The sequence below is a fragment of the Natator depressus genome, chromosome 1, assembly GCF_965152275.1.
Source record: "Natator depressus isolate rNatDep1 chromosome 1, rNatDep2.hap1, whole genome shotgun sequence".
NCBI lineage: Eukaryota > Metazoa > Chordata > Testudines > Cheloniidae > Natator > Natator depressus.
The window spans coordinates 27,968,459-27,986,057 of NC_134234.1; the positions used below are offsets into that span (position 1 = coordinate 27,968,459).

A 17,599-nucleotide genomic window follows, 5' to 3' on the forward strand; every position below is an offset into this window, starting at 1 on the left:
AGTGCCTCCTGCCTGCTGGCAGGTCCCACCAATCAGTGCCTCCCTTTCCCTCCCAGCGCCTACCTCCTGCTGTGGATCAGAGGTTTCGTGGCATCTGGAGGTGCTGCAGGGGAAGGGAGAGAAGCAAGGGCGCAGTGCACTTGGGGGAGGGAGCAGAATGGGGCAGGAAAGAGGTTGGGTGAGGCATTGGGGGGAATGGGTAGAGTGGGGGCAGGGCCTGGGCAGAGCCAGGGGGAGCACCCCCGGCAGGTTAGAAACACGGCACTTAGGATTTCATGGTTAAGGCAGTTGAATGCTGACCTGGAGAATTGGATTCTGTCCCTGTCTTTGCCCCAGAGTCCTAGATGTGATGCTGGGCAAAACAAACTGTTACCAGGTGGTCACTCATTGTGTGCCCCTTATTTTCTGGTTGCCCAACTTGAGACCCTGAGGACTGATTTGTAGAAGTGCTGAGTACTCATGTCTGCAATGAAAGTTGCACTTTGAACATATGAAATACTATATAATATTAACTCCTTTGAAGAATCAGGTCCTGGGAATCTCAGATGCGGCACCCAAAATCACTTTTCTGTGCCTCAGTTCCCCATCTGTAAAATGGGGATAATAAGACCACCCTCATCTCACAGGTGTGTTGTAAATATAAATTCATTAATGTTAGTAAACCACTCTGGTACCATGGTGTTGAGCACTACAGAAAAGCCCAGGAGGAAATTAATAATTCTGTTTTCAGGGCGGAGTTTGAATAGTGTGCAGTAAATAAGGCATGGGACCAAATGCTGAATAATGGGGGAAAAATGAAATATTAAACAGCTGTGCATTAAGTGAGCATCATCCATCCTGCACACAGAATGAGGCATCTATGGAAAATAGGTGATCATGTAATTAAAGATTGTATCAAAATGAATATGCAAAAGGGGCTAAATTAAAGTAGAACAACCAACCTTAATTCTGACATTTCCTAATTTGAGTGCTTGTCATTGCAATCTTAATAATGTCCTTTTAACATTGTTTGTATTTGTATTCCAAATATACTTTGCATATATAATTGTGTGTATTCTCCTTTTCTAGACAATTAGGCCTGGATGTTCAAAAGTGACTGATGATATTAGATTAGGGTTGCCAGGTGTCTGGTTTTCTATCAGAGCATCTGGTTGAAAAGGGACCCTGGCGCTTCCACTCAGCACTGCTGACTGGGCCGTTAAAAGTCCGGTTGGTGGCACTCCTGGCGCAATGGGACTGGCAGGCTCCCAGCGCGGCTCCTGGAAGCGTCCCTCCAGCTCCTAGGCAGAGGGAGGGCCACAGGGGCTCTGCGTGCTGCCCCCATCCCGAGTGCTGGCTCCATTGGCCAATGGGAGCTGTGGAGCTGGAGCTCAGGGTGGAAGCAGCGTGTGGAGTCCCTGTGACCGTCCCTCCCCCGAGGAGCTGGAGGCACCTGCCAGCTGCTTCTGGGAGCTGCCTGAGGTAAGCACCGCCCAGCGCCTGCGCTCCAACTTCCAACACCATGCCCCAGCCCGAGCCCCTTCCTGCACCCAAACTCCCTCCCAGAGCACGCACCCCCTCCTACACCCCAACTCTGTGCCCGAGTCCAGAGCCACCTCCCGCACCCTGAGCCCCTCATTTCTGGCCTCAACCCAGAGCCTGTACCCCCTCCTACACCCCAACCCCCTACCCCAGCCCGGTGAAAGTGAGCGAGGGTGGGGGAGAGTGAGTGATGGAGAGAGGGGGGATGGAGTGAGTGGGGGTGGGATCTCAGGGAAGGGGCGGGGCAGGGGAAGGGCGTTTGGTTTTCCATGATTAGAACGTTGGCAACCCTATGCCGGATGCCTCCATTTTTTAGGTGTCCAACTTGAAAGAATTTTAAGGTGCTGATTGTTCTCAACTGTGCAGTGGCTAGTAGGGTGACCAGATGTCCTGATTTTACAGGGACAGTCCTGATATTCGGGGCTTTCTTTTATATAGGCACCTATTACCCCCTCAGCCTCTGTCCTGATTTTTCACAGTTGCTACCTGGTCACCCTAGTTTCCAGTGATTTAAAGTTACTAAGCAAAGTCTAAGAGTCTAGCTTTTAAGGTATAAAGAAATGATGAAAAGCAAATATTATGTGGATGTGATGAGGACCAAAAAATCCTGGCCTAACATTACAGACCACGCTTTCTGGTAAAAGAGGAGGAAGGACTTACAAGCATCCAAACTTCCCAAAACACTGATTTGTTGTAGTCTGAAAGGCAAACAAAAATAAGCCAGTTACACATTCATTGAAGGGCTGGCAAAAGTCCAGTCACCATAGCAACCCCTCAATAGGCCTGTTTTGCTTGCACAAGCTTTCTTGCCTATCCCAGCCCCAAATTGCTGAATAGGAGGAGCTTTGCTTTGTCCATTCCTTATTTGTAACTTGTTGAGAGCTAAAGGGAGGGAGGGGTGAGCCATCTCTGCTGCATGAGTTGCAATTACACCTACAAATGCCTTCTGTGTTGTATGGTGGCTGCATTCTGGCTCTTAAATTCCTTTGGCTGTTTGTGTTAGTAGAAGGAACTACCAGAACCTATTATGTTGGGATTGTGGAGGAGAACTGGGACTATGCACCAACTGGGAAGAATCTGATTACAGGACAAAGCCTCACAGAAGATGAGTAAGTCCCTCAGGTTTCTGGTAAATCGGATCTCATGATGTCTCGAGAGAAAAATCCTTAGGTCACCCATATTGTCTTAATGTCTTAAGTTTGTGCCGTCACTGGACTTTAGTTAAAAAAACAAACAGTTTTGCTAGTATGGCTGCAATATACATTTAAGGCTGGATATGACTTCTATTCAAGTCAGTGGAGAGACTCCCACTGAATTGAATGGGAGTTGGATCAGGCCTCTGCTGTTTAAAATGGCTTCTCTTCCTTATTACTGATAAAGTTGGGGTGGGGTGCAGGGACTGGATACTTGCTGTGACGTTTATTGAAGGGTGAATTTCAGGTGTTAGTTCTCAAAAAGGATTAAAAGTTTTTGTTTTGTTTTTTTAATTGCAGCTTTGCTTTACAAGGATTCTTGTGGGAAATCAGGTATTTCTGTGAGTGCTGGCCCAAGGTGACATCACAGTTCTGTCACCACTAAGCACAGCTTTTCCACAATGAAAACTGAAGAGAATCTTTTGTAAACTGGTGAAATTTGACAAATTGGAAAAACTGGTTTGAAATCAATAAGAACAAGTGCAAAGTACTTCACTTAGGAAGGAAAAAGCAGATGCACAACCACAAAATGAGAAATAACTGGTTAGGTGGTAATACTGCTGCTGAAAAGGATCTGGGGGTTATCGTGGATCACTAACTGAATACGAGTCTAGAATGTGATGCGATTGCCCAGAAGGCTAATATTCTGGAGTGTATTAACAGGGATATGATAAGAAAGACACAGAAGGTATTTGTCTTGCTCTGCTTGGTACTGGTGAGGGCTGATCTGGAATACTGTGTCCAGTTCTGGGCGTCACACTTTAGGAAAGATGTGGACAAATTGGAGAGATTCCAAAGGAAAGGAATAAAAAGATTAGGAAACCTGACCTATGAGGAAAGGTTAACAAACTGTTACTCTGAAAACTGGGCATGTTTACTCTTGAGAAAAGAAAATTGAGGAGAGACCTGATAAGAGTGTTCAAATATTTTATGGGCTATTATAAAGGGGACTGTGATGAATTCTCCATGTCCACTGAAAGTAGGACAAGAAGTAATGGGCATAATCTGCAGCAAGGGAGATTTAGGTTAGATATTAGGAAAATCTTTCTAACTATATGGTAGATAAATTCTGGAATAGGCTTCCAAGGGAGGTTATGAAATCCCCATTATTGGAGGTTTTTAAGAAGAGACTGGACAAACACCTGTCAGGGATGGTCTAGGTTTATTTGGTGCTGGCTGAGTGCAGGAGGCTGGACTTGATGACTTCTCAAGGTCCCTTCCAAACCTACATTTTTATGATTCTATGTGGAACCACAGAAGTTAGAGATGGGAAAGACTTATTCAAGATTCAAATACACATGTACAAGTGGGATGAGAAGAAGATGGTCCATACAGACATACTGTATACTGCACATATAGGCCTCAGTTCAGGGAGCCACAGAAGTCAGTGCTTAAATTTAAGCACGTGAGTATTTCCACTGACATCCATGTACTTAAATTTAGACATGTGCCTAAGTACCTTTCTGAGCTGTGACCACAGTATTGTGATGTGTATATTCACTATGCACAGGGATGGGGGTAGGGTTTGGGAGAAAATAGGATTCTGCCCAGGTGTAGGAGTCCACACTAGCAGATCGTGATGCAAGTTCAGAACTTTGTATTGTCCTAGAAGTTAGAAATGGGAAAGACCTATATGGCTATCTAGGCAACGCCAAGCCAATGCAGGATTGTTCCATACATCCCTAGTGATATGTTCATGATAGTTTGAAAAGTCTCAAGCAATACAAGAAAAGTATTTTTTTTAAAATAACTTCAGGTGAAAGCTATACACAACTCTGCAGATAATTACCATAAAAGTACCAAAAATGCAGTATTAGCAAGTGAAATAAATGGACTTCTCACTTTTTGTTTTAGCGTGGATGTGATGGTTATGGAGAAGGAGTGAAGAAATGGCATAACATTCTATAACCACTGTTTCTGCTTTAAAAAAAAAAGGAATGACTAACAAATGGAGCTGTGCAAACTTGTGAAGAAAATGTGCAAATTCATTCACACTCCCAGAAATCTCTCCGTTTTGCAGAATTGTGTAAAACAGTAGTTTGACAGCAAAACTATAAAACTACACATTTTCAAACAGCAACTTCACTGAAAAGTGGACTCTTTTTCACTCAGAAAATTACTGACATTTTAGTGAGAAAAAATAATAATGCTAGGCTCATAGAACTGAAAATGGTCCCATGTTCCTGTGAGCATTTTGGGAAAACAGGACCAGTTTTGATTTAGCAACAAAATGTTCAGATCTTGAGTGCTTAGAACTGTACTGCAACCATTTCACCCCACTCTGCTAATGGGCATCCAAACTTAAGAAACACAAAGAGGTTGTTTTCTACTAGTTTCACAAGAACTTTGCAGGTGCAACCCACTGTTGATTGTCGGCTACAATTCCCCCTGCTGTGACTGATTCATAAATAATATGCGTTTGCTGCAGTAGTGAGGCAAGAAAGGGCTCTGTATTTTTGCTCAAGCAGGGAGGTTGTGCAATTAGTTCAGGAGGTCCCAGGTTTTATTGCCTAGAGTTATCAAGAGAGTCATTACACATACCTAGACTGCTTGGTAGTGGTTTGTTCTCAGCATGTGAATATGTTTCTGAGTTTGTTATGTGGAAAGGAGTAGGGTGGCCAAATCTTTCACTGGGAAGGCTACTACAGTTGTGTTACATATTGGAATTTCTCACTGCCCTGCTCAGGGTAGCAGAGGATTGCTTCCCTGCTCTCATTCCTAAGATGGAAAAGCTCCAGTGGAAGGAATTTAACTTCAGATGGGGTGCAGATATTTATAAATCTCACACACACCAGGAAGAGTTTGTATCTGTCCTACAGAATGTGATGGTAATGGTATTTTTCTGGGCTGCCCTTTGGACTATTTGAATACTAAGCTGAACAGTTTGCTGTTTGGACCAGGATGCCCATTCACACACAGCACTCTCTGAATTTGGTTGCATGTACTTTAAAGAACTTTTTTTAAAGAACAGAGAAATTTTTCATTAAGGATTTTAAATTAACTCTTTGCTTATTTTTATAGTCTAATTTTTACAGGACATTACTTCCTACAAGTAATTGTTAAATCTTTTAAATAAGAAATTGATTGCTAAAGGCATTAAGCCATGCAGGATAATCTAGTTCCATAAAACCTTTGGATTCATGCCATTCCAGATGACCGGGACAACAGGGCAGTACTCTTTGAAAAGGCAGCGTTCTGCAAATAATAATGCTTAGTACTTACAATACACAGTAATTTTCATTTTCAAACCATGACTGATTAATCATAGAATATCAGGGTTGGAAGGGACCTCAGGAGGTCATCTAGTCCAACCCCCTGCTCAAAGCAGGACCAATCCCCAACTAAATCATCCCAGCCAGGACTTTGTCAAGCCTGACATATCTAAGGAAGGAGATTCCACCACCTCCCTAGGTAACGCATTGCAGTGTTTCACCACCCTCCTAGTGAAAAAGTTTTTCCTAATATCCAACCTAAACCTCCCCCTCTGCAACTTGAGACCATTACTCCTTGTTCTGTCGTCAGCTACCCCTAAGAACAGTCTAGATCCATCCTCTTTGGAACCTTCAACATCCTCAGGTAGTTGAAAGCAGCTATCAAATCCCCTCTCATTCTTCTCTTCCGCAGACTAAACAATCCCAGTTCCCTCAGCCTCTCCTCATAAGTCATGTGTTCCAGTCCCCTAATCATTTTTGTTGCCCTCCGCTGGACTCTTTCCAATTTTTCCACATCCTTCTTGTAGTGTGGGGCTCAAAACTGGACACAGTACTCCAGATGAGGCCTCACCAATGTTGAATAGAGGGGAAGGATCACATCCCTCGATCTGCTGGCAGTGCCCCTACATATACATCCCAAAATGCCATTGGCCTTCTTGGCAACAAGGGCACACTGTGGCAATCCTCACAACATCCCTCTGATGTAGGTAGGTAAGTATTATTACCCCAATTTTATTGATGGGGAATCTAAGACATAGAGGAGGCAACCTAAGATGGTTCTATTTAGAGGAGCTAGTGCACACAAATTAAGGAATGTTCCTTTTGAAGCTAGCTGGTCTTCAAAGCTGGCCTGAATTCTCATCCAGCACAACTCTGAGAACATAAGAACTGCCATACTGGACCAGACCAAAGGTCAGTCTAGCCCAGTATCCTGCCGTCCGACACTGGCCAATGTCAGTTGCTTCAAAGAACAGGACAATTATCAAGTGATCCATCCCCTGTGATCCAGTCCCAGCATCTGGCAGTCAGAGGCTTAGGGCAGAGCATGGGGTTCCATCCCTGACCATCTTGGCTAATAGCCATTGATGGACCTATCCTCCATGAACTTAACTAAATATTTTTTTAACACGGTTATAGTTTTGGCTTTCGCAACACCCCTAGCAGCAAGTTCCACAGGTTGACTGTACGTTGTGTGAAGAAGTACTTCCTTTTGTTTGTTTTAAACCTGCTGCCTATTAATTTCATTGGTGACCCCTGGTTCTTATGTTATATGAAGGGGTAAATAAAACTTCCTTACTCACTTTCTCTGTGCCATTTGTGATTTTGTAGACTTCTATCCTATCCCCTCTTAGTCATCCCTTTCCCCAGTTGAACAGTCCCAGTCTTTTTAATCTCTCCTGATATGGAAGCTGTTCCATACCTTTGATAATTTTTGTTGCCCTTCTCTGTACCTTTTCCATTTCTAATGTATCTTTTTTGAGATGGGGCAATCAGAACTACATGCAGTATTAAGTGTGCTATGGATTTATATAGTTACATTATGATATTTACTGTTTTATTATCTATACCTTTCCAAATGGTTCCTAACATTTTGTCACTTTTTTGGCTGCTGCTGCACATTGAGAGGATGTTTTCAGAGAACTATCCACAATGACTCCAACATCTCCTTTGAGTGGTAGCAACTAATTTAGACCCCATCATTTTGTATGTATAATTGAGATTATATTTTGCCATGTGCATTACTTTGCATTTATCAATAGGGAATTTCATCTGCCATTTTGTTGCCCAGTCACCCAGTTTTGTGAGATCCCTTTGTAGCTCTTTGGACGTAACTATCTTGAGTAATTTTGTGTCATCTGCAAACTATGCCCTCACTGTTTACCCCTTTTTCCAGATCATTTATGAATATGCTGAACAGCAGTGGTCCCAGTACAGATCCCTTGTGGACATCATTTACCTCTTTCCATCCTAAAATTGACTGTTTACACCTACCCTTTATTTTTATCTTTTAACCAGTTACTGATCCATGAAAGGACATTTCCTCTGATCCCATGACTGCTTACTTTGCTTAAGAGCTTTTTGTGAGGGACATTGTCAAAGGCTTTCTGAAGGTTCAAGTACACTATATCTGATGGATCACCCTTGTTCACATGTTTGTTGACCCCCCTCAGAGAATTCTAAGAGATTGGTGAGGCCTTTACACAAGCCATGTGACTTTTCCCCAACAAATCGTGTTCACCTGTGTGTTTGATCATTCTGTTCTTTCCTACAGTTTCACCCTGTTTGCCTGGTACTGAAGTTAGGCTTCCTGGCCTGTAATTGTCAAGATCGCCTCCAGAGCCTTTTTTAAAAAATGGCATCATATTAGCTGTCCTCCAGCTGTTACAGGTGCTGATTTAAGGGATAGGATACATACCACAGCTAGTAGCTCTGCAGTTTCACATCTGAGTTCCTTCAGAACTCTTGGGTGAATACCAGTTAGACCTGGTGAGTTGTTGTTTTTTAATTGATCAGGTTGTCCAAAACTTCCTGTTGACACCTCAATCTGAGACAGGTCCTCAGATTTGTCACCTAAAAAGAATGGCTCAGGTGTGGGAATCTTCCTCACATTCTCTGCAGTGAAGACTGATGCAAAGAATTAATTTCACTTTTCTGCAATGGCCTAGTCTTTCTTGAGTGCTCCTTTAGTGCCTTGATTGTTCAGTGGCCCCACTGATTTTTTGGCAGGCTTCCTCTTCTGATGTACTTGAAAAAATTTTGCTGTTAATTTTTGAGACTTTTGCTAGTTGCGCTTCAATTTCTGTTTGGCGTGCCTAATTATTCTTTTACACCTGACTTGCCACAATTATGCTCCTTTCTATTTTCCTTAGTAGGATTTCACTTCCAATTTTAATGCCTTTTTGCCTCTAACTGCCTCTTTTACTCTGTTTAGCTATGGTGGCATTTGTTGGATCCGCTTACTATATATTTTTAATTTGGGGTATACATTTAATTTGAGTCTCTGTTACGATGTTTTTAAAAAGTTTCCCTGCAGCTTGCAGGCATTTTACTCTTGTGACTGTTCCATTTAACAAGCTTCCTCACTTTTGTGTAGTTCCCCTTTTTGAAGGTAAATGGTGGGCTTCTTTGGTATTCCCCCTGCCCCCAGATGTTAAATTTAATTATATTATGGTTTCTATTATCAAGTGGTTCAGCTATAGTAATCTCATGGACCAGATCCTGAGCTCCACTTAAGACTAAATTAAGACTGAGCTCTGAGGCCCCATGCGGGTAGAGGGTCCCAGAGCTTGGGCTTTAGTCTGAACTCCAACATCTACATGGCAGTTTTTAGCCCAATAGGCTCAAGCGCTGCAAGCCTGAGTCAGCTGACCTAAGCCAGCCATGGCCATGCCATGGGTCTTTTATCCCTGTGTAGACATACCCTTAGAGACCCCAATAGGGAGTGGGACATGAATGGGGCCCATCTGGCTGTGCTGGGGAGAGCTCAGGATACGCTCAATGCATTGCTCCCGTCATTGCCAAAGTAAGCATTATACTTCTGAAAGAAAAAATACCTCCAGGCATTGGTTCTTCAGTGAAACTCCTCCCCGTCCTCAGCATGCCTCAGGATAAGGCTTAGCTGATTATAAAGTGCCCTGATCCATCCAAATTAATTCTGCAGCTCATAAATCTTTTAAATCTCTGCTGTATTTAGGCATTAATTGAGGTGAATCTAGTCTCTCACACCGGAGCTGTGGGCCAAGACCTGCCCTCAGCTACATCCAGCCACACCAAGGGGCAGCATTCGTTACCAGAGAATCAAACATCATTTATGAAATGTGCCAACTGGCTGATCCTGTCCAGCTAAATGAAGACAATACATTGATCATATATGCTAAACTAATAGCTAAAGCTTTAGGTGACCAGATGACCCATCTGCATCACCAAAACGATCACTGTGGCATGGGTCAGCAACAGCTGGGTGTCAGAAGGCCAGAGGTGAAATCTGGTTCCTACTGAAGCCAGTGGGAGTTTTGTGATTTGACTTCAGTAGAGCCAGAACTTCGCCTCAGGAATGTACCCACTATAACCACATTCAACCAGCAACAAACTGGGGTTTCTCCTAAGGTTTTATGGATTCCCTGAACCCCAAATGTATCAATATGTGGAGGGAAAGTGCTAAATGTTTTTGAACCTTCTTAAAAAGACACCACCACCCCATTTGATTTGATGCTGTGTGATCTTAGGCTTTGTCTGTGTTTAAGTCCCCCCGTCCCCCCTCTCCCCCCGCACTGGTTCAGCTCTCCTAGCAGTAGCAATCGCGCAGAGGCTGTTCTGGTGGCTGCTGGCATTTTAACCACTGTATCGTAGAGAAGTGCTCCGAGCAGGGTTACACAACACACAGGTTAAACTGTCAGCGGCAGCCTGTCTACTCTGGTGCTACTTCCGTAGCTACCACCAATCATTGCAAGAGTGGGGAATTTTAAGGAAACAAAGCCTAGCAGAGACACAACTATAGAGTAAGTGAAAGTTATATGGGAGGGCAAAACCCAGAAAATGGTTTTTAAACGAAGACTAATGTTCAACCTTCATGAAGCTAGTAGTATGGTGGCCATTAAAAATCCACATTTAGCTGCAGTTAGTCTCTAGATTAAGTATAGGGGGAAACTCAACCTCCTGTCTGGTAACTGTTGGCAAATGTTGTCATGATGCCAGCAAATCTTGACAATGGTTAGGCTGTTTTTGTGCAGATTCCGCTGCCTGTCATGCTTACCAATATGGTCTCAGTGTTTACCCTTACTTCCCCATCTGTTTGTATGCATCCATTATCTCTTGTCTTGTACTTAGATTGTAAGGTCCTTGGGGCAGAGACTGTATTTTTGTTCTGTGTTTGTACATCACCTAGCACAATGGGGTCCTGGTCCATGACTGGGGCTCCTATGTGCTACAGTAATATAAATAATATATAATAATGAGAAATGTTGACATTTCAGTGGAGATCACTATAACTTCAAGTGGCAGCATAAACTCAAAGAGCCATTGGAATTGCACCAGAGAGGAATCTTGCTCCAAATCTCTAGAAGCTATTGTATCTATACTGGGCTAGTCCTGTTTTTTGTCCTGTTCAAGGTCTGTCACTCTCAGGGTTTTCTATAGCACACTTCACTGCGATAGATACAATGAACAGCATAACTGAAATCCAGATGATTTTTGCTACCATAAAAGTTGACATTTTATATAAGAAAAATGCTAACAAATTAAGGTCCTCATGCTGAGCACTTGCATACTCAAAACTCCCTCCATGTAAATGCCTGTTTAATACATATCTGTGCTGGTGCAGTTGTTTCACTGAGTTAACATATGGTTCCCATACTGTGATTGTGAAACTTGCCAATCTTAAATCAAGTATTATGACTCTTAAGATCAAAGGCAACATAAATATCATTTAAGGTGACAATCCTTGGCAAAATACTCTTTGCGACTGATGGAGGAAATAGGTGTAGAAATTACACGTAACTCATACATTTACTGTATGGCCTGATTATCAGCATGGCTAGTCTTAGTGTCCTCAGGGTGGAATATGCATTGCTGTAGCGTTTTACTCTACAATTCCTTTTGGAATTAATATATCAATTATAGCACTTATTATGGGGGAATGGGAAGCTGAAATTAAATCAGTAATAACTGTAAAGGGCTGCATTTTGTTCTTTTGATAACTCCTTGAACTTACACTCTCCTCCTCCATCCATGTGTGTAGACAGAAGTTGTCTGCTGGGGCTTAAGAACTGCTAGAAATGATAAATTGGGAAAATCAGGGATGGTCTAAGGATTTGCATGGAGCCCAAGCGGCAAGAGTCTGAACAAGGCCTTTAGGCTTATTTAGTAAGGCACATAAGCATGTGCATAACTTTAAATAAGTGAATGGCCCAATTGAAGTCAATAGGACTATTAGTGGAAGTCAGTTGCCAAGCAAACACCTGAGCAGGCAAACAGGAGAGGCTAATAGGGAAGTTCCTGAGGATGTTTTCAGGAGGGAATGTAGGATATTTTTTCTACAGGGAGTATAGGAATTTTTGTCTACAGGGACAACTCTACATTCCCAACAAGGGATTGCCAATAACGGAACGTTATCATGATCTTCAAGGGATGTGCCATGTTGTGGTCCTGCCTGAAGAAAGAGATGTCCTTTGCAAAAAGTGCAAGGTGATGGCTGTATTGGAGGAAAAGAGTCAAGATCTGGAAAGGCAGCTATTGAGCCTGTTTAGCCTTAGAGAAGCAAAACAGCTCTTGGACATCCAGACTGAGGCAGCACCACTGCAGATCTACCTGTAGAATGAATAGGTTTCAGGAAACAGAAGAGTGGAAAACAGAGGAGAATTAGCTGTTTGTAACCAAGCAAAGACAGAGAAGCAGGAGACATTTTACACAGCCAGAAGTAGAACGGCAATCTGTGATCACCAGAAGAAAGAGGAGTAGGTAAAATTCAATGCATGTAGAGGTATCTAACTTTCAGGCACTTCATGCAGTAGCCACAAATAATATATTGGAAGATTTAACTGAAGGGAATGAACAGGGATCTCCACAGGACATACCTGAGGATGGATGCTCAGCCCAGCTGTTGAAGATGTCAAGCATACCCAAATGAAGAACACAGACTTTCCAAAGAAGACATACAAACCGCACTGAGGACTTGGTATTAAGGAGAGTGGACAAAACATTCTGCAGGGGACAGAAGGACAGCAAGATGGTCTGCTGTCTTCCTACAGCAAGGACAATACACATCACTGAAAAACTGGATGGGATTCTGAAGACTGTGGGAAAGAATCCGTTGGTTATGATGATATACATTGGCATGAATGACACTGCTTCATGGAGCATCGAAAGCATCCAGGATCTTAGAAAGAAGAGGAAAGGTCTGATCATCTTCTCAGGGATCTTTCCTGTCCTGTGAATGAGAGAAGATAGACAGCAAGAAGATGCTGGACATAAACTGTTGGCTAAGTACGTGGTGTAAAATAGAGCAGTGTGGTTTTATGGAACATTGGCCCACTTATGGGGAGAGGAGGATATGTGTCTTGAGCTATCTCCATCTGAATAGAAGGGGAACCAATCTTCTGGGTAGCAGACCAACTATAGTAGGTAGAATATCAAACTAGCATCTACAGGACAGGGTACTAAGGAGGAAAACACAGTAGGTACGCTCAAGCATAAAACTAATACTCAGGGTACCATGAATGTAAAGAATCAAGGCATCAAAGGATGTAAAGAGAAGAAATTCTTCAGTTGTCTACACACCAATGTTAGCACCCTGGGTAATAAAGAGGAATTAAAAATACTAATTTATTAAAAGAAATTTGATAAGACTGGTCTTACTGAAACCTGGTGGGACTATTCATGTGACTGGTTTGTCAGAATCACTAGATACATTCTATTCAGAAAGGATAGAGTGGGTAGAAGAGAATAGGGGTGGTGGTACTTTACATTAAAGATACCATTACTGGCTTTAGAGTTACTGATAGTTCAGAAGGATGGGATCTGAAATGTTTATGCATCATGTACTAACTGATAAATCACAGGATGGGGGCACTACCAGGGGTCTGCTATAAACCTCAAATCAAATGAAGGAACAGATGAGCAGTTCTTTAAACATCTATGTATAACATGTAGAAAGAAAAATTGTTATTTTGGGAGATTTCAGTCTGTGGGACATATGCTGGAGGTCTGATGCTACCCCTAGTTTCAATGAATGGTATAGGTTCGATCTAGACAAAGATGATAAAATTATCAATCATGGTGTAAAAAAGGCAGAAGTATTCAACATATGCTTCTGTTGTATGTTTAAAAAGAAGGATGATGTATTAATATTATACAGCGATAATGAAATACTTTCTATTCCATCAGTAGCTATGAAGGATGGTAAACAGCAACTGCTAAACATGTTTAAATTTGCAGGATCAAATAACTTTCACATAAGAGTAGTAAAAGATTGGCCAAAGAGCACTTTAAAATTAATGATGATTTTTAGCAAATCATGGTACACTGGGAGAGTTCCTGAGGACTGGAAAAAGCTAATGTTGTTCCAATATTTTAAAAGGAGTAAATCAGATGGCTGGGGAAACTAATAGGCCAGTTAGCTTAGCATAGATTCTGGGCAAAATCATGGAAAGCCTTATATGGGATGCAATCAGTAAAAATTTAAAAGATGGCATAATTAATGCTAGTTAATATGGTTTTATGGAATACAGGTCTTGTTAAACAGATATCATTTTTGGCTAATAAAGGTGTTGGACACTGGGGCATCTAGGTAACTAGAAGGGATGGAAGACCATGAGTGTCGATGAAGCCCCCTCGCACTAGGCCCAAGTGTCCTTGGGGGCCCCCCCCCTCCTGCCTGGAGGCACTCGCAGCAGCTCTGCGTGCTAGGCCCAAGTGTCTTTGGCCCCCCTGCCTGGAGGCACTCACAGCAGTTATGCTGAGGATCTGCAACAATATGTTGCAGAGTCAGACTGCCTGAAACTAAACAAGGCCAAACAGGGCAGATATGGAAGAAAAATGCTGAATAAAGCAGCTTTATGTATAGTTTAACAAATGATACAAAAAACAAGGGAACTAGCTGGGAACTGGATTGGCTGGCTATATGGATACTTAGGGCAGCTTGCTATTGGATAAGTATGCTGAAGAAAGGATGTATAAAAGCCTGTGTAACTTCCTGCTCTGTGTGCAGGATTTGAGATTCTATTTTCCCTGTACCTTTTTGAAGCTTCAAATAAACTTTTCTGCTTCTCCACCCCATTGTGATTATTGGGTGAAGCACACCAGGTAGCGAACCAACCCCTGCTGTTGTTTTGCCTCTCCGCACTGGGTGCCGGCAACAAAGGTAACTGGGTTGACACAATATATTTAGATTTCTGTAACCCACTTGACTAGCATTGGTCAAAAATTGTGTTCTTTTTTCCATGCAAAATTTGGATTGTTTGACAGAAATTAGACTACTGAAAAATTTCAGCCAAAACCCAGAATATTTCAATTTGTAAATACTGCTGCAGTGCTTCATGGGAGTTGTAATTCAGGTCTCTCATCCTCCTGTTCTTATCCATAGGCTGGGCTCCCTCATCAGACTACATCTCCCATTATACACCACCTTTGGAAAGGGAAGGCAATGCATCAGGGCAGATGTAGTCTGGACATGGAGCCCAGACCGAAGAGAAGAATGTGGTCATGAGGCAACCAAACTATAAATTCCATAAGGCATCACTTCAGCATTTCCAAATTGAAATATTTTAGGGTTTGGGTATATGTTTTTTTTTTCCCCAGAAAAATCAAAATTCCGTGTGGAAAGTAGACACTTTTTACAAAAATACTTGTTTAATCGAACATCCAGTTTTCCTTAAAAACCGCTTTGACAGAATATTTTAGACCAGCCCTACATTTGACTTAGTCCTACATGACATTCTGCACTGTATACTGTTCATTACATTAGCACTAGACAAAGTCACTGCAGCCCATATTACATTAAAACCAGTCAACTGATAGATCACAAAAAATAACTGTAAATAGGGATATCATCCTATGGGGACTTTTATAGTGGGGGCCTGCTGGGATCTGTACTTGGCCCAGGGCTATTCAATATCTTTATCAATGATCTGGAAGAAAATACAATTCCTGTTAAATTTGCAGATGACACAAAAATTGTTGGAGTAATAAATAATTATGGAGACAGGTCAGTTATACAGACCAACCTAGATCACTTGGCAAGGTGAATCATTTGAACAAACTGTGTTTTAATACCAAATGCAAGGTCATACATCTAGGATAGGGTGATCAGATGTCCTGATTTATAGGGATAGTCCTGATATTTGGGGCTTTGTCTTATATAGGCACCTGTTAGCCCTTACCCCACCCCAATTTTTCACACTTGCTGTATGGTCACCCTAGTCTAGGAACAAAGAATGTAGGTTGTCCTTAAAAGATGTGTGGGGAGGGGGGACTGTATCCTGAAAAACAATGACCCTGAAAAAGATTTAGGAGTCATGGTAGATAACCAGTTGAACACAAGCTCCCAGTGCAATGTTGTAGCTAAGATGATTAATGCAGTTCTTGGATGTATAGGCAGGGAAAGATCAAGGAGTAGAAAGATGGTATTTGTATATAGCATTAATGAGACCATTACTGGAATACTGTGTCCAGTTCTGGTGTCCACACTTCATAAAGGTTATTGAAATATTGGAAGGGTTTCAAAAAAGAGCTACAAGAATCATCTGAGTTCTGGAAAACATGCCTTCTAGAGAGAGACTAAAGAAGCTCAATCTATTTAGTTTATCCAAGAGAAGGTTCAGAGCTCACTTGATCATGATCTACATAGGGAAGAGATTTCTGATTGTAGATGTCTCTTTAATATAGTTGAAAAGGGCATAATGAGATCCAGTTGTTGGAAGTTGAAGCTAGACAGATTCAGACTGGAATTAAAGCACAAAATTTTAAGGGAGGATAATTAATTATAGCAACAATTTACCTAGGGATGTGGTAGACTTTCCAGCACTTGAAGTCTTCAGGTCAAGTCTGCATATCTTTCTAAAAGATATTCTGTAGATCAAATGGAAGTTATGGGCTTGAAGGGGAAATTATTGCTGAGGTTGTTTAACTTGTGTTATGCCGGAGGTCAGACCAGATGATCATAATGGCCTCTTCGGGCCTTGAAATCTATGAAATCTATTAAACTGGTGCCTGAATTAATTCATTCTCTTTTCCCATTGCTAGAGTGGGGACTGTGCTTTGCTTGCCTTCTTTTTTGGGCCTCCTGAGCAGATGGGGATTAAGCTGTGAGCTTTCTTCCTTCTGGTCTTTTTGCCAAAGCGGGAATTGAGTGATGAGCTGCTGGCACTACACAGAAACCCCTAAGGGCTTAAGGCCAACGCTGATAGCATGACCACTACTGTTGCATAGGAGGGGACTTTCATCAGTGTAGTACAGTAATGTAGGACCTGACTCCTCAGCCTTTATTCAGATTGAGTAGCTCTGTGACTTGTCCCGTTGAGTTCAGTGGAACCACTTGCATGAGTTGGTAAGTACCAACTTTTGCGTAACTTTAAAAGAGTATTTCTGTCTTTAAACTGTTTCCCCTTCCATTCTATAGACATGCGAGTGGGTTTGTGAAGAGAGGAGCCAACAGAATAGGACGTATTTACAAGAAAGCTGTTTATAAACAGTTCACAGATGGTACCTACATGCAGGAGATCCCTAAGCCATCCTGGTTGGGTTTCCTCGGTCCAGTGATGAAGGCTCAAGAAGAGGATATCTTTGTTGTTCACTTAAAGAACTTTGCTTTCCGTCCATATTCTCTGCATCCACATGGTCTCTTTTATGACAAAGATTCTGAAGGTAAAAACCAGTTCTCAGCTTCACTCCATACCTGCCCCTTCTGACCTCTCCTCCCTTGCCCTGCTCTCCTCACTCTGCTTCCCCTCTCTTTTCTTTCTATTTAGCTAATCTCCTCCTAAAGTAACCCCCTGTCCCCACCCCACCCCAAAAAACCCTATGGCGCTAACCTGATGTTTGCCACCATCACATTATTCACTCCGTTTATGAGTTATACCCCTTCCCCCACCCAGTTATCTGCCTTGTCTATTTCAGCAATATTGTCTCATTGTTTCTTTGTATTCCCCTGTCTTTGCTTATTTCTTTGCTTATTTCTTA

The 17,599-nt window shown here is 42.2% G+C and overlaps 1 protein-coding gene across 2 annotated transcripts in view; it reads left to right on the forward strand.

Moving 5' to 3' along the window:
- The first annotated feature begins 2,392 nt into the window (after window positions 1-2,392).
- HEPHL1 (hephaestin like 1) overlaps window positions 2,393-17,599 on the forward strand; it is a 64,140-nt gene continuing 48,933 nt past the window's right edge. For both annotated transcript variants that reach the window (XM_074956705.1, XM_074956710.1), the window contains exons 1-2: window positions 2,393-2,630; window positions 17,040-17,284. In XM_074956705.1, the coding sequence (XP_074812806.1) occupies window positions 2,461-2,630; window positions 17,040-17,284 (415 nt within the window). In that variant the 5' untranslated portion in view covers window positions 2,393-2,460. The remainder of the gene's footprint in view (window positions 2,631-17,039; window positions 17,285-17,599) is intronic.